The 21,412-nt window shown below is 45.8% G+C and overlaps 2 protein-coding genes and 1 long non-coding RNA gene across 3 annotated transcripts in view; all 3 read right to left on the reverse strand.

Moving 5' to 3' along the window:
* Nucleotides 1-1,418: 1,418 nt before the first annotated feature.
* Nucleotides 1,419-15,914, reverse strand: LOC119453951 (chromosome-associated kinesin KIF4A-like). Its single transcript, XM_049660535.1, has 4 exons — nucleotides 15,849-15,914; nucleotides 4,293-4,384; nucleotides 2,483-2,642; nucleotides 1,419-1,703 (listed from the first exon to the last, which is right to left on the reverse strand). The coding sequence occupies exons 3-4, from the start codon at nucleotides 2,570-2,572 to the stop codon at nucleotides 1,425-1,427; spliced, it is 369 nt and encodes a 122-aa protein (XP_049516492.1). The 5' UTR covers nucleotides 2,573-2,642; nucleotides 4,293-4,384; nucleotides 15,849-15,914; the 3' UTR covers nucleotides 1,419-1,424.
* Nucleotides 9,200-11,979, reverse strand: LOC125942372 (uncharacterized). Its single transcript, XR_007465047.1, has 3 exons — nucleotides 11,798-11,979; nucleotides 10,669-10,762; nucleotides 9,200-9,396 (listed from the first exon to the last, which is right to left on the reverse strand). It is a non-coding gene; the product is annotated as an uncharacterized LOC125942372 (long non-coding RNA).
* A 1,766-nt stretch (nucleotides 15,915-17,680) lies between the features above and the next one.
* Nucleotides 17,681-21,412, reverse strand: part of LOC125943481 (isocitrate dehydrogenase [NADP] cytoplasmic-like) — a 32,888-nt gene continuing 29,156 nt past the window's right edge. The window contains exon 4 of the mRNA XM_049662817.1: nucleotides 17,681-17,695. Coding sequence (XP_049518774.1) covers nucleotides 17,681-17,695 — 15 coding nt within the window. The remainder of the gene's footprint in view (nucleotides 17,696-21,412) is intronic.

Raw genomic sequence — 21,412 nt, forward strand, 5'->3', positions numbered from 1 at the left:
GTGAAGTCTTTCATTACAACACGTGTCATTTATTTATTTATTTATTTATTTATTTATTTTATTTATTTATTTATTTATTTATTTATTTATACATTTATTTGTGTGGGTCTCAATTGCTATGGGCTTGCGCTCCTCGATGAGCGAGGTCAGATGTTGCTCCAGCTTCTTGCTCTCGGACACAACAAGAAGCTCGCTCCGCAGCCAGCTCTGCAGCGAAAGAGAAGAGAGCTTAGGACCTGAACCGAAACAGCCGGAACCAAAGCTAAACAGAGCATAAAAGTGGATATTGGTGAAAAACTAGGAATTACTGAGCAAATCCACCGCTGTCTCACTTGAAGAGATGCGCCAGCCAATTATGTTTGCTTATTTTCAATTGCGTCACGGTGCAGGAGAACTACTTGGAATATGGCGTCGTTAGCGGCGATGAGGCACCGAGAGTCTAGCGATTTTATGTGCACTAAACCACGTTATTTCATGCAGTTGTTACAACGTATCTTAGTTTTCAGTCTGGGAAGTTGTCTTCATGCAGTAAAAATTTGCAATTGTGTTGCCCTGTAAGTATACGCATATGCTTGCTCAGTGTTTCCACCCACAGTTGTTTTGCCAGTGCCAAAATTTTTGTTTTTTCGTCATCACTCGGGTACTGCATACTGATTCGCCGAAAAATCGCGGCTGTCACCGAATCCCCGTGTGCCCATTAGCGTGCAGTGAAGCAAAGATGCTGTCCTCTTCAAAGTGTTAAACATAGTTGGCACGTCACGTGCCATAGTAGTACGAGAATGCAAGACTCAGGCAAGAGCAGTACATGCGTGTGCTTTAACTTCATCTCGTGTGTCATCGCCTTGCAATTACTGTGTGCTCTGTGCCAATTAAAAACACTGTATTCCGCTCTGACCCCCTATTCTTGCAAAATGTAAATCAGAATATCACTGACTGCTATTTGCTATATAATAGCTCTCATGCTAAACAATCACTCAGTAAACTTCTATATCGACGTACACAAAAGAAAAATTACCAGCTTTAAACGCAAGTACGGTGTACCTTTTGACTAGTCATTCAGCACTGTAAGAAGCGCTATTATGGCTTTGAGGCTCCGTTCATAAGCTGCAGCATCTGAGTTCCCTCCGGGAATATTGTTTACACACAATGGGGGCTCACACTCGTATATCATTCCGAAAAGACATTGACAGTTGTCTACAATGCAAAGTTGTGGCTGTTGGACCAGGAAAGTAAAGTCCACTGACAAGGCAACTACTAACATATTGGGATTGCTTTTTGCCATAGCTAAGGTGCTCTGTTGTCAAGTCCAATGCAATGAGCTCGTCAGCAATCTCCTCTGCTCGCGGGAAAATTATCAGAATATGCACGCGAAGGTTAAAGAAATGACAAAACGAGAAGGGAATAGTCCTTGCCTAGACACGTGATTACATGCTGTCAAAGCCGTTGCCATTGGCACGACTTTCCAGGCGGCGACGCTGAGCGACCTCGAAGCGGTTGTTGGCCGCCAGGGCCTCCTCCACACTGCATTGCAGCACGTTGATGGCCAGCACGTTTTGGCGCTCCATGCGTGCCATGTGTGCCGACTGCTGCTCGCGAATTCGCAGGGCTCGAATCTCGCGGGTGCGCTTAGTCTGTTGCCTCCGGTGGCGTTCAGACTCCTCCTTCATACGCTTCATTAGCTGCACCCGCGCCTGCTTCATGTTCTGAGGAGGAACAACATAAGAGATCACTGCTCTGCACTTCGCAAGTGAGCACAGGGTATTCATCAAAAGAGCCACATTGAAATTGCCGCCCCAGTTCGCTGTGACCTTGTGACGTCGCTTTGACAATTTTTGGCAACGTCGGCTCGAGCATAGTTATTTTTTATCGGTAGAGGCGGACTTCGTCGTATTCTAAAGGAACCAAAGACTAAACTTAGCAAGTTTCGAGAATTTTTACGCTGCAACAGCCGGAGTACGAGAAAATACTTTCAAATCGCTGACATCACGCTGACGCACCGGTGCGGAACTTCGGCGCACAATTCAAATGACTTAAGTTTAGCAGAATGACTAAAGGTGGGCAAATTGGTGTGGATTCATAGATATGCCTGAGGAGCGCGACGCAACACTGAAAAAAAAAGAAAATGATAAGGACGAGGCATGCCCGGTCCATTTCTTCTGTATATTTTTGCCTGTGACGTCATGCTGTCCAGGCAAAGCTACAAGTGAACTGAAGTTTACCCGTTTTTCTTGTAGTTATGAACCCTTTAACCATAAAATTTGAATAGCTTGGAAATAATGCTTGATCAACCTAAACTGAGAGGTTGGTTTTCTTTAGTATCCATTTAAAAGTAGCCTCAGTAGTAAGCCCAAAAAATGCCGGAAAGTAATCGCCGCAATAACCCCGTCCAGCTACCGTACCCAGCATCAAAATTCTCCCAGATCCACAAAGAAAACATCACTTCAAAACTAGGGCAGCGCTGCAACTATAACGTGGGACCCACCGATATCTCCTGCTGGAGCTTCTTGGCACTGCGTTCTGCATCCTCCTTGAGCCTGATCATGCGGGGCTGCTCGTTGACTGTCTTGTGCATTTGGTTGACGCTATCTTCCTGCTCTTGAATGCGCTTACGCCGCTGCTCCGCCACCTTGTTAACAGCCGCGCTATAAATTGGCAAGAAAGACCAAGAACAATCACAAGGTGCCGTCATCACTATCAGCTAATGTTTGGCGGGAACACACTGCTGCCAAATCTTGTCCATCACGAGAATGAGCACTTATATGGTAGACTGAGGAGTCAAACAAGCTCACGCAGATACAGCAGCTTTTGCTCAGTGATATGGTGTGGCTGGATCAACTTTTTAAAGAAAAGCAAGAAGCAAGGTTGATGTAAACTTGATACCGTATTTATCCAAATCTTGTGCACACATTTTTTCTAAGAAATGAAGTCTCCAAGTCACCTACGCATTACATTGGGATAGGAAACCAAAACTGCGCTTGCGGCGCTGGCAACAGCGTATTGTCACAGCCATCACAGGATGGCGATAGAGCACCGTTTTCATGAATGTTGCTGTGGGTTCATGTTGAGCTCAACTATGACCTATAGCGGCATTCTTCGGCAATCAGCGAAATTTCGCACGACTAGGCCCCAGATGCATCGGTGTGTACGGCTGCCAGCGTTTATGGCACTGCGCCAAGCTCGCTATCTGCACACAGTTGCCAGGAACGCTGTCAGTCGCATACTTCAACATGTCCGGTGCAGAGTCACGTAAAATCTCGCGAAAGTGATAGTATAGTATCTCTAGAAGTGATTGCTTGAGAATACCACACCTGTAGACTTGGTATTTGTGGCCAATGAAGCACAAATGGCGACGACAACGGCCACTTTCATTATGAAAGCTCATTTTTTTAATTCGCTTATATGTGAAGGTAAATTCTGCACGTCACGTTTTTCTGATTGGGAATGTATGGGCATGCTATATTTTACTTTTAGAAATCGGGGCCCGTTACACCCAGGTTCACCATTATTTTCTCAGTACCTGTGTGAAATGGGTGCACATTAGACTTAAGGGCGCGTTATAATCGGGTAAAAACGATGATCGAGTCTCTACACTTCACTCTTGACACCAGCATCCTCATTTGTGCTGTACAATACCATCTCTTCTCGGTCAGACATGGCGATATCTAGAGGAATTAAAACAGGCATAACCCTGATAGCTGCCGATCTATTGTAGTCTAATTGTTGTACCCTAGCTAGAGGCGCATCACTATGGCTAGAAAAAAACTCGTGGGGGCCACACAGTCCACATATGGGATGGAGGTTTTCTGGGAAAGCGTTACAGACATCTGCAAAGGAGTCGTGCAATATCAGCTCGAAGCTGTTAGTAAGTCAAATTAGAGGAGGCACTAGGGCATATTGCATGGCCACGGCACATTTCTTTGTTGGCACTCGTGCAGATAAGCCGGTCTGCAGGGTATCTGGTGCTAGGTATATTGAAGAGAGGCTTTTGCTGAGGCCTTATTAATACCAATGAGAAATCTTTTTCCTGTGAAGTTTATGCCATATTTTGGATTGAATATTATGCGATGCTACGTGTCCTGCGCAGCCTTCAGTGAAATAATGTCCCTTCAATAGAAAGATGTTAGGTAACAAAAAAAAAGATTTTAATGGGTTCAAATGCCATATTGGCACTTTACAGAAGTGTGCTTGCGCTACCACAATGCTGAATATCTGTGCTTTAGAGCTCAAAGAATAAGAGAGAGCATATAAATTCCACAGGCACGAACTGCTGACGCAAACGTGCAGCATCTAACCTTTTAGTGTTTTGCTGGCTCGATAGGATGACAGCCAGGTCATCACGTTCTTTCTTGAGAGCAGCTGTCTCGCACTCGTCACGTTTGGTTGCCTGTGTAAAACGAACAAATGGACAAAAAATGCTGTGAAATAAATGCAACTGATGAAGCAAGGCTACACTTGTCAGCTCGTGTTTCAGTGCACAATAGGGGCGACGAGCTTTGCAGGGTATTTGCAATGTTCCGGGGTATCTTAAGAGCTTCAAAGCACGAACACAACATTTAAAACTAGCGCATTGTGTTTGCATGAACATAACGGTATATATATATATATATATATATATATATATATAACATGAGTGGGACTTTCGATGGCTCTGCAAATAAAATACAGTTAATCCTTGATATAACAAACTTCCATATAGCGTAATACTCCATATAACGTATTTTAAATTCCTTTTTATAACATCTTGTGTCTTAACGCCACTGATTTTGAACCATATATAGTTAAAGGTGGATATAACGAAGTCAGTAAAATCGGAACCTTGCTTTGTTATGCCGAAATTTCATTACATTGAAATTCGATATCTGAAACGGAAGGGGCCGCAAAATTTTCCGAACTATCGTGAAATCTGAAAAAACAAATTTGAATGAGAAAAAAAATGGTGTTGAATTTGAGAGTCGGCGACGAAAGATGTGGTTTCATGGACATGTCCACGATATCTTCACATCGGCGGTATGAAGCAAAACCAGCCACGCTTTCGCGTGCACTTCACCCCTGCAGCTCATACACTCTTAGCAAATACCGGCTTAAAACAACGCATACAGGGCGGAAAGTAGATCAAAATTTCGACGCTTATAAATGGCTCACTGTAAGCGGCCTACTGCGTATGCGGCCTATTTTATGCGGCTCTTGCTTATGCGGCCTGCATTTAAACGGCCCATAGTAGGCCGCTTGGTAAACGTCACGCATAACCCCAAATTTCTATGCGGTATTTCAGATCAAATCTGTCCGGCTTACTAAGCGGCTCAAATCTTATGCGGCTCAATCTTATGCGGCTCAAATCTTAGTGGCCCATTGGGTATTTCTTACCAAAAAAATTTATTTTAAGACAGGCGCCGTCCACTCGGGTTTTGAGCGCTGTTTCATAGACATCGTATAGAATAAACATTATAGGAAATTGATAACATACAACACAAGCATGGCAACGCACTTCACACAAACATGGGAACGCTGGAATTGAACCCGCGTAACCGCGTGAGAACCAAACACGCTAACCACTACTCCACATGACTACGCTGCCTTGAAGACTCGCACAGCTATTTGTAGATACATTTGTGTTTTCCAGGCTGTTGTTTTATGTAGATCGTGCACCGTCGGCGATCGTGCATGATATACTCATAGTTGTGTAGGTGTTACCGATGCTTACGTGCTGGTGACAGTAGATGTATTTAAATGAGTATCAGTATACGAATAGCGCTTTCAACAGCTGTCATGTGAGGCCGAAAGGCTAAATGGGGTAGGATTACGGAGCATGTGGGCTGCACGAAAAGAAAGACTGCTTCGCCAGGCAAATGTAGTTCTTAATATTTCTCTTTATTCGCTATGATGCGGCTGCAGTCACTGTTTAACCAGCAACTCGGCTTTGTCTGTGAAACTTTCAGCCTCGTTCAGAAGGTTCAGTTAAAACTGATCCGCGCTGTTGCGCTGCCTCGACGGTAAAAACGACAATACGGCTCCGATATTCTGAGACGTCGAATAAGCGGGCGGGATATTACCTGCCCGTCTAAGTTTGTTAAACCGACAAATATTTCCATTCACCTCCACTGGCCTCAACAGGGATGCCCTGTCCGAAAGACTGACATATATAGCTTTTGTGAGTATCAAGAATAATGCTCTCGAACCGATCCTATTATGCTGTTCCGTTGTAGTTAATGATTTAGTGTTTATTTGAAGCAGCAAGGCGCGTCAGTATCTCCGCCCGTGAGCCTACCGTAACAGCATTGCTAATATCGGAAGCTTCACTGCTTTGCACACGCTAGCTTGTTTTCTCCTCTTCACCTGCCAGGTGCATGCACGGGACGTTGCAACGAGCTACCGTGGCCATACCTGCAGTGCCGTCGAGCTTAAGGAACGAAGGGATGTAAGAATCGAGGCGTCATTAAAGAATTTATATTATGGGGCTTAGCGTCCGGAAACTGCTGTGGATACGAGGGACGCAATAATATAGAGCTACGGATTCATCGTGGCCACCTGGAGTTATTTGACGAGCACCGAAAAGAACGACACAAGCGTTTTTGCATTTCCGTCGGAATGCGACAGGTGCGGCCGAAACGCTAAAGTCACCTTGTTACTGCGGCGACTGTCGTTGAAAGTGAACGAATCAGCTGCTTGAAATTTCGCATAACAAGGTGGGATTTTGCCGGCGTGTCGAAGCTTACAACGGTTCCATTCATATACCCTTGCAAGTCGACGACTTCGACGCAAAATTAACATGGAATAACCGCAATTGTATCATGCGCTGCATTTGTGTGATGAGCACCACCGCAATGAGCACTCTCTGCTATCTGGAATGCAAGTGAATCTCATGCGCAAGACGAGCTGCATTTATGCACAAACTACTTGTTTTCTCAAAAAAAAGAAGAAGAAAGTACCGTGCAGACTGCAATAAAGTGCACGCACTGTATTAAGTGAGCATGCACTATTGTGCTGTGTCCGGCAAAGGAAGGTGTGCCATGAAGTGGTTGCAAGCAGATGAGATGGACTGCCCGCTAGCATACGTACATTATCTCGAAGGAGAGATCGAATTCGGATTTAGGTGTCATGTACATTGGTAGAGTGCCTCTGCCTTCGTTATATCAACTGTGCCCAATATACACAGTTATTAAAAGCACACGTTTTTCTCCTACAACGTTAAGTATGCTTTTTGCGGAATGCCCACTTCATCTGTGTACGCCATCTGAAAGCATGCTGTACATTATTGCAGACACGTACGTTCATGCAGACACAGACAAAGAACATATTTTTCAAAGGAGAATGATTTATTTACAATACAACAAAGTGAAAGTGCCCAGCATAGTATCACTGTAGGTTTTCAACACAGAATGGGGACTTATATACCAAGCTCTGACAGTAACAAATAAAAGCCACACTGCTACAGTAAATACTAAAGCAGATAGGCAGTGTTAGTGCCTGCAGCTTTTAAAATGTGAAACAAGCATAACGCATTAACTTGCATGTACTTCATGCATTTGCGACCAACAAAAGTTGGGCCTCTCACTTTACCGTTTTCCTCGTTCATTAAAGAATGTTTTGTTTATAACCAAAACTACGTAAAATAGCAGATAACTACAACATGAGGAACAGAACACACATATGTACTAAACTTACTGTAAGGTCACACTTTCTATAGATAAGTTATCTAATGAGGAATTTAGACAGCTAAGTGCTCGCAGCTTTAATGAAAATAGATATCTATGACTAGCATGAAAAAAAGAAAGAATGAAAACGCTGCATGAAAATGTACGAGGTGTGTTCAAAAAGAAACCAAACTTTAGAAATAGCACGCAAACCGGCAGAGAGCATGCTGCGGCTACTGAACGCGTGTAGCAGCGGGTTTAGACAACAAAGTACCATTTGCCGCGTTTCACTCTGACCATTGGTTGGTGAGCTACAGCTGCCGAAGTGCGCACGTGTACAAGCTGTTTGTTCGATTGTTGCCAAAGTAACAACGAATGAGGTTGAAGAACGTGTGTGTGTAAAATTTTGCTACAAACTTGTCGAAACTTTCACGGAGACATTTCAATTGCTTAACCAAGCATATGGGGAAAACTGTATGAGTCGCACTCAGTGCTATGAGTAGTTTAAGCATTTTGAACAAGGCAGAATGTTGGTTGGTGACGATCCCAAGCCTGGACGACCTTCCACATCAAGACATGGTGACCATGTCAAGAGAGTGCGTGCTGTGATTCGTGGAAATCGTCGTTTAACTGTTCGATAGCTAGCTGACGAAGTGGGCATCAGCATAGGATCATGGCATCCTATTGAGAATGACAAACTTGAGATGCATCGTGTCAGTGCAAAATTCGTGCCGCGTTTGTTCAGTGTCGATCAGAAACCCCTGTGTTGAAATAAGCCAGTAACTGCATGCCACTGGCAATGATAATGAAAACTTCTGTAACATCACAACAGGCAATGAGACGTGGGTTTATGGCTCTGATATTGAATCAAAAGTGCAGTCGTCGCAGTGGGTTGGCGAACAGTCTTCTCGCCCAAGAAAGCACGCATTAGTCAGCAAAAAATCAAGGGAATGGTGGTGTTTTCCGACTGGAAAGACATAGTCCATCAGGAATTTGTACCACGTGGTCAGATGGTAAACAAGGCAGCCTACCAAGGAATTCTAGCACGTTTGCGGGATGCTGTGTGCAGTAGGAAGCCTGAATTGTGGAAAACCCAGACTTAATTGTTGCGACATGACAATGAGCTAGTTCACGCGTCGCTCCTTGTCTGCGGCTATCTAGGAAAACATCACACTCTCGTGCCCCATCCACCGTACTTTCCAGACCTAGCCCAAGAAGCCTTTTTCCTGTTTCCTGAACTTAAAATCACGTTGAAAGGATGTCGTTTCCAACCCATAAAAGCAGCTTCAAGACAATGCGACATGAGACCTACGTGCCATCCCAAAAAATACGTTCTAGGAGGCTTTCCAAAAATACATGACATATAGGAACAATGTATTGCCAGAATAGGGGACTACTTTGAAGGGGACATGCATAAAATGTTGTACAATAAGCAATAAAGATGTTAAAGCAAACGTTTGCTTTCTTTTCGAAGACACCTGGTATGTATTTGAATTGAAGAACTTGTTTGGGAGCCAAGCAACATAAAATCTTTTGTCTTGCGGAGCACACTCTGTATACATGCCGCAGTGGTTGGGTGAATGCAGAGAAATCCAAAGTGAAGTTTTTTATGTTTACATTGCTAACGAGAGAAAAAAATGCATTTTTAAATATGTGTTTCATTTTAACATAATTGCTCCGTCATCACAAACACATTAGATATCATTCATATATATTCAGAGTTATTTGTCCTGATGACTCCTGGGCCTCCAGGTGACCGTCGTACCTGGAAGGAAAAAGAAATGCCACTTAATGTTAGACGATTCCAAAAACTGTTTCACCTTGGCCCTTTAGGGCTATGTTTGTTAAATAGTTGCTCGAGGCCAATATAGTAGTGATCTTGCAAGAAACAGATCTCAATGTTAACCATAAACTTCTGAGACTGCGGTATAACGAGTCAAGGTCTTTATTTGACTGCCCTCATTTTGATGTGGCTAAAAAACCACACTTGACTACGCTTAATTGCACCTTGTTGGGGGAGAGAACAATCAGACTGCATTCAACACTCTTGCATTGCACTGCTATTTGACATGTGGGTTGTTGCTGTAGTGCACGGCATTGCATTATGTGCACACATTCTCTTCCTTTCTATTTTAAATCTCGGCTCTCCTGTTGCCTTTCATTCCCTTTATACCCTTTCCTCAGCACAGTCACTTGTATTTACGCTGGTGAACCTGCCTGTCTTCCTATCTTTCTACCTCCTTTCTCCAAGAGCACGTGTCAGCATTATAAAATTGTTGATTTACTACATCCAACTAGAAGTGTCCTTGATTTACTACAGAAACCTGAACATTCCATATCACACACTTCATATGTGAATAACTCATAAGAGATTGTGAAAGACATGCGATTGTGTCCGACCTTTGAATTTACAGCATTGTATTTGAAATTTCACTGGCATTATTAACACTAAAGTCTATCCCTAATTAATCTGAATATAATGCGTGCATACACAGTGTAAACAAAGTAATCAAGCCATGACAATAGACACAAACACACAATGCTCTGGCAAGCAACTAAAGAGAGAAACATACGTTCAGTTGCATTCTTCACGTAATGTACAAACACATTTTACATATACTTGGCCTCTTCTAAATCAACTCAATGAGCTTGGGCTTATTATTTATTTCACAGTCATATTTCCTCACACTTGCAGGTAATTATTGATTGGCCCACATTGTCAGCTCGTATATGTCCCTTACACTTACTGTTGTACTTGCATTTACACTGGCCTAAACTCAGTGACTTCACACTGTTCTCAAATCAGCAGAAATTAGTGAGAGGCTCTCGAATGTGTGTCCATCTCTAGTGATATTACAGCTCGTGTAAGTGCTTCAATGTTCTCCGCATGCGAGCAATATTGTAAACACTTGTATCTTTCTGAGCCCCACACCACTTTTGAGCTGGCAAAATATGAGCTTTTTCTTCGTGTGCTTCATCATAAGCATACATTTTCGCACTGCAATGAACAGCCATTTCTGGCCTGATTTTCGCTTACCGGTGCTGTGGTCCACTCTAACGTTCCAATGGAGAGCCCGGAGTTGTGCTTTCTTTGGTGGCGTCCTTATTAGTGTTGACTTCCCACTTTAATCCTGTATAGAAAAAAAATTCAGTTAAGCGAGAATAAAAAGAAAATGCAGAAATTTGATAACTCGACAAGCATAAGCTCATAAGAAAGGTCTTATTAAGGCCTATTTTCGGGCTAGCTTCATAGTCGCAAATGAACACAACATAGCAATCACCACACACAAGCAAAATGTCCAACTTGTAATGTTCTTTTGCTGCTTCCATAGTTTTTTTTAGCTATGCATGCAGCGCTTTTATCTCGCAACATTATGGAACGACGCAAGTACTGAAAACCAGATTTTTCCGTCTGCTATAAAACTTGAAATTGCTGCAAGCGACGTGACATGTCGCGTTCTTGAATGTTTGCCAGTTGCATAGAACTTCGCCCCCTCTACAAGTGACGAGTGTACTGCTTATCTCCAAGAGATAATGTGGCAAATCCTGCGGCTAGTGCAAACCGTCACTTCGGAGCTGCTGCGTCGTCGGAGTTATTTGATTATGGTCGCGTCACTCAAGCTTCGCGCTAAATCGGCCTTTGAATTTTAGTGAACTCGTCGCATTAAACAGGAAGGCCAGAAATCTACGCAAATCGACACACTACACAGAGGAAAGTGCGTAACACACCAGAAATTTTTTTTTCAAAATATAACCGTCGTTTGACAAACTGGAACTACGAAAGGCAATGAATTAATCACGCAAAGCCCACGAAAGGAATTAAAAAAAGGCACATTTCATGGTTAGAACGCCACACGCGATTACCAGCGCCGCTATAAAACGCAAGCCCTAACAAAAATTCGCGCATGAAGTTTCAACAAATGGACACCTGACTACGCAAGAAAAAAATCGCCTGCAATCATACAATTGGGGGAAACCTAAACGGAGCTACGCCTGCAGTTATAACTACTTCACACACCAAAACTTCCAATGCGCGTGTTCGCATTAGTACTACACGTTCAGATATTTAAATCACCGACATTCGTTATCTGCTGGCTCATAATAATGCAATGGTAGAAATTAAGCATTTAGTGAGCGTAGTGTATAGGAAGCAAAAACCGACCTACCAAATAGGCACAGGTTCGCAGCTCTACAGCACGCACTCCTGGGCCCGCCGATCCAGCGCACATGGCGGCCCGCCGCCGCTGATCGCCCGTGTAGCCGTTGTACTCGCACGAGTTGTCGAAGTTGCACTGCTTTTTTGCAATTTCCGGTAACAACGGTGGATTTGAACATCACTGACATCACCGAGAGCCGAAAACAATTGCTTCGTATACGCCGGCATGCGCCATGTTTTCGCTTCTTCCCGGTCCGGTCGGCGCAGCCTTTCCTCCTCCTCCTCCTCCGCCACGAAAGCAACGCGGAGCCGTCGACTTGTTTCTCTTCGTTCTCTCTTTTAAATGCGAAGAATTTCTTAGTCGGGGCATGTCAGGCGTCTGTCGGTGTCCGCGCGCCGGCAGGTGTTATCTCTCCGCTCTCAATCCCTCTCCCATAGCAACAGCTGCGGGCGCGCGCACAGCTGCGGGCGCACGCGCCCGCAGCTGTTGCTATGGGAGAGGGAGTATGTTGCTATCCTCGCCACTAGCAATCGGAGCAAGTGCTGCGGGCGGAGTAGCGGAGAGTGAGTGGAGAGGAGGAGCGCGCTCTGGCTTGTGAGGGCGCTCGCATCGCGGGAACTCGGCGGAGCTCCCGCGTGTGTGGAGAGAGTGTAGGAGAGGGTAGGTGCAGTGCTTCACCGCTCCTTCTCTCGCCGTTCGCTCTCTCTCCTCCCTGCGCCCCACTCTCCCGTTCGCTCGCTCGCATGGTGGGGGCAACTACAGTCCCGGCGACGATGTGGACTCGTATATGCGCGAGCAGGTGTTGCTGTACGTGCCCTTTCGGAGCGAGGCGATTGACGTTTTGGACGGCAACAAGTACGTGAAGCTGTACGAAGAGAACAAGGAACTGATCGAGCGCAAGCTCGATCAGTTCCTTGTTGATCAGAGAGTACAACCCGGCCAACGATGACGTTGTGGTTGGAGAGTTGGTTGGCCAGTACTATGCCGAAACAGGTGCTGATGAATGTGTAAATAAATGGTTACGGTACAAATCTTCGTCTCGTCATTAATTTACGCCATTAAAATTACTACGCCGTGTACTCTCGGCGCAAGAAATGCATTCGCATTTCCTCACGATTCCCTTCGGGAAGGTGGGGGCAATTTTTTGCCTTTCGCTTTACTTTCTCCCTCAAAGCATTACCCTCACTGCTCCTTACAGCTTTTGCTTTGTAACGCTCTCTCAACGCTTCGGCGCGCTTTTTGCGCGCCAAATTTGCAAGGCTGCATATAAGCGTTGCGTCCGCTCGGGGCCGCATATAGCGGGCCTAGCCTGCCGCCGCAGCCATTGTCACGCATAATATTGCTTGAAAGTCCGTTTATATGCAGTACTTTACGCTGGTACGAAAATATACCGCATATTTACCGGAAATTATCCGGTACTTGACTAAGAGTGTAGTGTCGCCCGTAGTGCGCGGAGCGAATGCTTCGGCTGCCTCTCGCTTCAGCCAGTCTCCAAAACTCGAGATTACGCAACCTCTAGTGCTAAACGTGCAGGACGACAGCGCACGATGCCATGCCATCTCAGCTTGCCCACTCTTTGCACACGTGCCATATTACCTCTAAAACAGGGCACGCGAGATGCACTGAGAGCCCGCAGCCACGGCCGCGCTAGAAAAAAAGTAGACGCACGACAACCTCGTACAACATTCTACCGCCGATGTGAAGATGTCATCAGTGATGGAAGTGACATTTTACTATGTTGCGCAGGCCAGGTATAACATAAAACTATTCCAATCTGTTTTTATTCCAAATCGGCCATTAGCCCTCCGTGATAGGCCAAACGGCTCCAGCTCTGCCCATTTGGACGGTCCCAACGCGCACCAGTCATGAATACCGGCAGAGTAGCTACTCTGGTGGACAAGCTGAAGAGTTTCAAAATGGTTGTTAGCAGAGTTTGTTGGTAGGATGACATACTATGGCAGACAGCGCGAAAACGGGACTTTAATGATGAGAACAGACGACACGGGCGGCGCGGAGTTGGGTTCCGTGCATTTGTGGCCAAATGCTTCCGAGTGTGATTCCGAGAACCGGGAATGGAAACAACTGTCGGTCCCTTTTGTTACAGCACGCTAGAATCGCAGGCACAAAAGGCATTGCTTTCCATCTGATAATATGGATAATGCGGAGGTTGAGGATGCATAGAGGAAGGGACAAATAGTTGGAAGTGGGTGTTATGAGATAAAGTTGGAGTGGCAGTAAGCCCTGTAAGGAACGCTATAGTTTAGACGTTAGAGGTCTTCTCACGTGAAGACATTCCGCCAGATGGGCAAAAAGTGGTGTTCCAACAGCTGTTGGCGTTGAGTTTCCGGCGTGTAGGGCGGCACGTTTGGTCGCACTTAGCCAAACAGGAGGATCAGATCAGATCGAAGTAAAGTAGGCGATGCGGACAACGCGTTCAACGAGAAACTTCCGTGTTTGATCACTTCCGGGTTGACGCCGTTGTACATGATTGTGATGTGCAGCTATATAGCCAAGCATAATGCCCACGTAGATGGTCCAGAACTTGTGGAGCGTCTTTTAAAACACTTGGAAGAACTTGGATCTTGATAAGCTGTGCGGAAGCGGCCAGTACGAACATGCGACCCGAATGGTGTCGTTATTATAATGAGGGGATCCCGTAGTGTAGAGAGCACGCCCTTATGCATTTGCTGCTTATGGCTGCGCTGATGATGAAGCGACCACTGTGGTCTTCGTGGGACGAGCTGAAACGCTGTAGAGAGAACGGAATTGCGCCCCCCGTTATTTCAATGTAACCTATTAGTCAGTCAAACAAGTCTGGCTACCTTTAAAGAATTCTGGGGTTGTACGTGCCAAAACCACGATCCGATTATGAGGCACACTGTAGTGGGGGACTCCGGATAAATTTTGACCAACTGAGGTTTTCTTTATTGTGCACCCACTGCGCGGTACACGGACGTTTTTAAATTTCGCCCCCATCGAAATGCAGCCGCCGTGACCGGGATTTCATACTGGCCACCTTGTCACTGCTATAAGCTACTCATCATACAATATGTAGGAGGAACGCCGAGGCAGGATTCGATCCCGCAACCTCGTGCTCAGCAGCGCAACGCCTTAGCTGACTGAGCCACCCCGGCGGGGCAGCTTTCATAATAATCAAAAGGAGAAGTGGGATTTTCAAAATAAATTAAGCAATCGGCGTCATCTAAACACCATCCACACAAGAGTTTAATATGCGTGCTATAATTGTGCCACAGTTAAGTGCACGCGCCTTATCCCTGCCGATCATGATGTTGGACATATTACTGACGATGACCGACAAATAACAAGGAACACTTACTAACGAAGAAATTTGTGAATTCGGACCAACATGCGGGCCATGAAGCATTTCTGGCGCCATTAATCGCTTCTGGCGCTTTTCTATCTTTGCAAAACAAAAATGGCAGTGGCGTCACAAGCGTGCTGCGACGGTACTTTACGCAATTTCAATGGGCAGAGAGTATACTTGAGCTAATGTTTTATTACTGTTAGCGTTGCGCAGAAAGATAGTATGGGGGCGAATGGTCTGACAGATTTCTTTGCTGCAAGATTGCAACTTAGCGACGTTTCGTTCTCGAGAAATACGAAGTGCATTGGATCGTATGTGTGATCGGGGGGATACCAAACAATTTTGTTGCGCCCAGAATTGCGTCGGGGTCCGGTTTGTCGATACTTCATTTACCCATGTTCTTTATATAGATGTCCAATTGTATTATGATGTTTTTCACTTTTAGCGACGACAAATTATGACATTAGGCCAAGAAAGCAGACAGAACAACGAACAGTCAAAAAGCAGAGTTCGGAAAAGATCTGGCTAAAAAACAGCACCAGACGAGTCATGCCAGACAAGAAACGGCTGCATGAGTGCTTCCAACAACTTACAGCTTCTAAAATGTCACATCTGTACGTCTACATCTCTTCCCGAAAGTTTTTCAAGTAACCGATCATTGAGATCAGCCAACAGTATTGTACTGTGTGACGGTTATAATACCTATAAATGGCAGAAACAATAGCCAAAACCAACCTGCAGGCGTCGCTGGTCTGACCGCGATGAAATGGCTGCATTGCGTTCATCCAAAACATCTTGCCAGAACTGCATGTGCAACAAAAAGAGGAAGCAAAGCTCTGTTACGAAACACGTCTGCTAGCTGCAACCGGTGCAACTGAAGTGTAGCTATTTGGTTCATTTTTGACAAGCAGCAGCACTAAATAGACGAGGAAGAAGAAAAGAGCATTGAAACACAGCGCTTGTGTTGACGAGATCATTTTCCCTTCGTCCTCCTCAAGTTAGGGTTGCTTCACACCTCGGCATTGAATGTGTGAGCTACTGCGGGGACATTACCGCTTTCCGATGTGTATGCCTGGGGTAGAGCACTGCACGGGCTCGGCCTTACCCGAAAGCCCGGGCCCGACCCGGCCCGCGGGCCGGGCCGGGCCGGGCCGGGCCGGGTAGGGCACTTTTTTCACGGGCTCGGGCCGGGCTCGGGCATGGCATGTGCTTTTTGACGCGGGCCAGGGCCGGGCTCGGGTTTTTTGACGCGGGCCCGGGCCGGCCTCGGACTTTCTGGTGGTGTGGTGTAACGTGCAAAGGGTTATCCTCGCGCGTGTCGACTCTGAAAAGCATGTCTTTTTCTCTCTCGGGCCGGGTTCGGGCCGGGCCGTTTCAAGCCGGGCTCGGGCCGGGCTCGGGCCCAAGATAAAGGGGTGGCGGGCCGGTCTGGGCGGGTAACGTAGATTATTTTCCGGGCCCGGGCCGGGCCCGGGTTGTGCCGTAAAACTTTTCGTCGGGCTCGGGCGGGCAGCCCAAAATAAAAACGGGCCCGGGCCGGGCCCGGGCTGAAAAATCGGCCCGTGGAGTGCTCTAGCCTGGGGGGCAATATAACGCATGGATCTAGCTTTTTGAATGTTCACTTTTCCTCCAACGTCATTGAGTAGGCAGCGTTCAATTGGCGCTCCTGCCTCGCCGAGCAAACACCCGCTGACGAAAGCGCAGCACCGGTTAATCACGAGACAGCAAATGAACGTTCGTAAAGCGAGATACTTGTGCGATACCAAACCTGTATGTACCAGGCGCCACCGTCGAGTACACGAGAGTTCTAAGCTGGGATAATAACGATGCAGGTGACGATATGAGTGATATGAAGCGAACTTTCCTGTTTACATTACTCGCCCGTAATGTGTGCTCTTTTCCGTATTACACACCAATCATTTTCCGTATCCAGAAACTTCTGTGTTGAGAAATTGAGTGAACTGGTCCACAGGAAGAAGTATATTGGGCTTTTGCATATTCATGTATGTTCCTGAGCACATGCTCTGTCAAGTAAAACAAACAGCAATACACCTTATTTGCACTGCAGCACACAAGAGCACACAAGTCGTGTGCGCTGATGAGAAGTCCCGATCCAGCAAGGCCAACTATTAATGGGAAGCGTTCTTGAAAGAGTCGTTCCTGTTTTTTTTTTCATGTATTTGGCCTCTTTTGCGAAGCAGCCAGTAAGCGAAGCAGCTAGTAAAAGGAAAGAAGGTGTGGTTTGGATAGTAATCGTACACAACTTCTGCCTGAATTAAAAGCTCTGCGCCTCAAAAGAAAATGCGTAGAACTACATAATTAACCACGGCATCTGCGCTTCTCTAGAAGCTGCTTTGCCTCAAAGACTGGGTACTCTTGCTCTATATTTATGGTTGCAGTTGTAATAGTGAGGGTGTCCGCTCGCGTTGCATCCAGAAGGCTGTAGAGACGAACACTGCGCTCGCTGCGTCCTAGGTACCAGCGAATTTCTAGAGATGCATATGCCCAGTGCCACTGGGCATGTGCTGATACTACACATATATACACATATATGTATAGAGCGTAGTTCAGATGGACTGTGGCTGAAAGAGAGACGAAGACCAAGAGTAAAGCTAGCGTTAGCGTTACCGAATTCGTCTACGCCTGTCACCTCTTGCTCGCATCACAAAAGTAAACAGGATAAAGACATTTCAGCCAGCTCCTTGGCCTCCACTGATGAAATGAACAACCTCCATCATACTCAGACCACTCGTTAGAAAAGCATTTTGAGCGTCTGTTTTCGTGATCAAAAGTATTTATTTGCATCAGCAGTGGACAAGCAGCTTACATGTGAACTTGGAACTGCTGCCCTACCTCCGAGCACCCTTCAGAGCATAAGTTATCAACTCGCTACCACTGACCAAGCATCTGCACCGAATGTCACACAGTGCCAAATAAGAGATGCGTCCATATTAAACAGCGTCACAGCTGCCCCATCAGAACCTTTCGACGTTGGAGAGGGCACAAAAACACAAGCATTATGACAGTTGCCAAATCCCTAGCACAAAAATTCGCATAACACGCTGAAGACATATGGGAAAGAAATGGTAGATCAACAGCTAAGGGCAACATCAGCAATGATAAATTGAAGAACAATATCAGCAAAAGCCACTAACACAAATGACGAGGAAAACTGTCGTCGAAAGCACAGATGCGACACAAAGAAAATCTATGTGCTAGCTTACTAAGCCGCAGACTGATCCCATGGATGCAATGTGTTCAAAGAAAACAGATATCGACAACCACACCTTCAGCACCACCGATCATGTCAGCCCACAAATACTTCTGTGACAACGCTGTTCACAATGACGAAAAGGGCGCTGCCACTTTCTGGGCTCACCAGACCAACATACGTAGCCTCGACTACTTAGTGAACCGAACATTCAAACAGGAAACACCGCGTGTCTACAGATCACGACAGGCAAACCGACCCCTACGACTTGCGAGTTCCCGCTGGTGCAAGGTGTCCGAGCTTTCATTCATCGGGGCATGCTTATTTCATACTGAGCGCAACAGCCAGCATCGGCAACCTGAGCTCTGCTGGAAGTCACCGGACTGTCGTACTTTTTTTCTGAATTTTTTTACGGTTTTACGAAGTTTACAGGTTTAGCAATCCAGTAATTGCACCTTCTCATATTTTCGTTTGTCATCCTCTTCATGCTCACTCTCAAGTTGTTGTGCGTGCTATCTTGGAGAGAGGGGGAATATGGAATGGTGGATGGATAGACGGCACCTGGAAGTGAGGGAAGATAAATAAAATCGCTGTTCGGGCGACCATGTTTCGCTACGCCCGAACCTCCTGCTCGCGTTACATATGTATGTATATACACAGACATACAGGATACACACATCGCAAGAGCAGTAGCCATTCGCTGCAGAACATTTATATAATTCATAGCATCCAAACTCTAGCAAACCAAGCATGCTTCACATAATGTAGATGTCAACTAGAGCTCTCTTGATTATTGCTTTCAGAAGCCACTGATATATCCATCTGTTTTCTTGGCATTGCCACTCAAGGACCACCTCAAGTTCGATTACAAAGGTCACGAACCTAAGCAAATGATTAGCCTTTGCAACAGTAGCTCAAAGGAAAACAGTGTGTGTCACTCGCCTGGCGGAGCCGCTCTTTTCCCGAGCCCCTAAAGCCGCACGGTGAGCCGGCTGGCAGTGGCCGCGCTGAAGGAACAAACACGTTCCCTGGCTGGCCTGCAACCAGTCCACTGTGGAAAGGGCGTTTCTGGGTGGTGGCTGTCCTTGAAGCTTGGCTGGGTGCACCATTTTCACGGGCCTGCCGCAATACACACGACGGTGTGCGTTTAAAATTTACTACAGTTGAAAAGCCAATGTTCATCTAAAGCATGCCAAAGGACAGTGTGTTCTGCAGTTTGATCTAGCCCACAAGACACTATCTGAATGCGCAATGCATTTGTTTACACTATCCCAGAAGGCAGTGTATCGAAACTAGCCTAAACAGAAGTTTGTATAGACGATCGCAAATAAACGCATTTACTATATTCATTTATCGTTGAGTAGCCATTACATAATGATATTTAACTAATCCGCACCGTATTCTTTTCACGAACGAGTGCCATGTCCAGTTTGACCCAAACCCTCGCCTGCCCAGATTGTACGCATAAGCAGTGCCTGTATTGACACATATTGCTTCACCTCAGGAACAGTTACATCACTCAAACAATCTCAGACTGTTTCTTCACTTAGCACGTGCTAAATCCAAATTCCTTATCTCAAAGTTTGCGACCAATAACAAGCTCCCTCAGGTACATTAACGAGAAACACATTCATGTGTTTAACCTCTCATGCTGCAGAAATGTCCACAGAAGTCAAGAAGTAGAGTCTGCCTATTTTTCAATGAAGTGTAGTTGGTCTTTTCCTGATGACCATTTAACTCGCACCACACATACGCTGCTGAAATGTACTTCCGCCTGGAGAAGTGGTGCAGGAAGCTTGAGGCAACGCCAAAACATGTGTATTGCTCTGTTTTCTTCCGGCTTGCCAAAGTACCAGTAACAGCTACACTGTCATACTTGGATTTACAGAAGGACAACATCGGATTCAGTAAGCAATAGGGTTTAACATTCAACAAAGGAATGATGAGAGATGCCATAGCCAGTGACTATTGGGAATTCTGACCAATTAGGGTTCTTTATTATGCAACGGAAACTTTTTAAATGAACAGCCTTCACATTCCATCCTCATCACAATGCCAGCTGCCGGGAATCGAATCTGCGACCTTACGCCCAAGCAGCTAAACGCCACTGCCGCTGATCCATTGCGATTGTGGTAGGTACCACATATTTCTCTTCAGTGTCCTTTTGAAGAGAATAGTTCAAGCAGATCCATATTTTTCGATTACAAATTATAAATACCAAGAAAAGCCATCTTCCTATGAAGGGTGACTAAAGTAAGTCACATATAATATCAAAGCAAATGACAGGTGGTGACACCACATATGAGCCAGTGTCTGCCTAAGGTAAGCTGATGTTCTTTAAGAGAAGACATTGAAAAATTAGCCAAGACTCAACCCGCCAACTTCTAGAACTTCCTCTGCAGAAGGGTGGGCCAGAATAGTGAAAATACCATGTAGTCTGATGCTGAACTGATGTCCAAATGTCCTCATTTTCTTCCCTAATAAAAATGCCTGATAGAGCTCAGAAAGAAATTAAAATCGCTCTACCTTTCCAGTCCGGCTCAGAAGTCACATGTATGGATGCATGCGCACAAAGTACCGAACTGAAGATTAGGTGGGTGTAGGTAGCTAGGCTAGAATGACTGTGCTTTGCCTCTTTCCCTAAAGTAAATATATTCTGTGGTTTCACGCGCCAAAACCACACACAAACTGGAATCGACACGTGCATCGGAAAGTTCGCAAGGACGATATTGCTGCACGTGTGTGGTATTTGATTGTTTGAATGAGGCGTGCGGGCGCCATCACTCGAGAAAAGAAGAGGAAGAACGAGCTGGGTTCGCGCTGTGAATCTAACCGGTCAGCGCTGCAACCGCTGTTGTAAATACAACCTGTAAATAGTTGCTCGTCTTACTGACTGGTCCTTCGCGTAGCATTGGGGTGGAGGTGCTTTAAAAGAGAGGCTTCGCGACCTATTTGGCTACCCGTCAGGTCGCCAACAGGCTGCGCGAAAAGAGCTTGCTACCCGTTGTTACGTATCTACCTGGGCCAGCGTATGACTTGTACGTTCTCCACAAGGCAGCCCGTTTCGTCAGCGTCGCCCAGACGGCGA

Source organism: Dermacentor silvarum, chromosome 1 (genome assembly GCF_013339745.2).
Source record: "Dermacentor silvarum isolate Dsil-2018 chromosome 1, BIME_Dsil_1.4, whole genome shotgun sequence".
NCBI lineage: Eukaryota > Metazoa > Arthropoda > Arachnida > Ixodida > Ixodidae > Dermacentor > Dermacentor silvarum.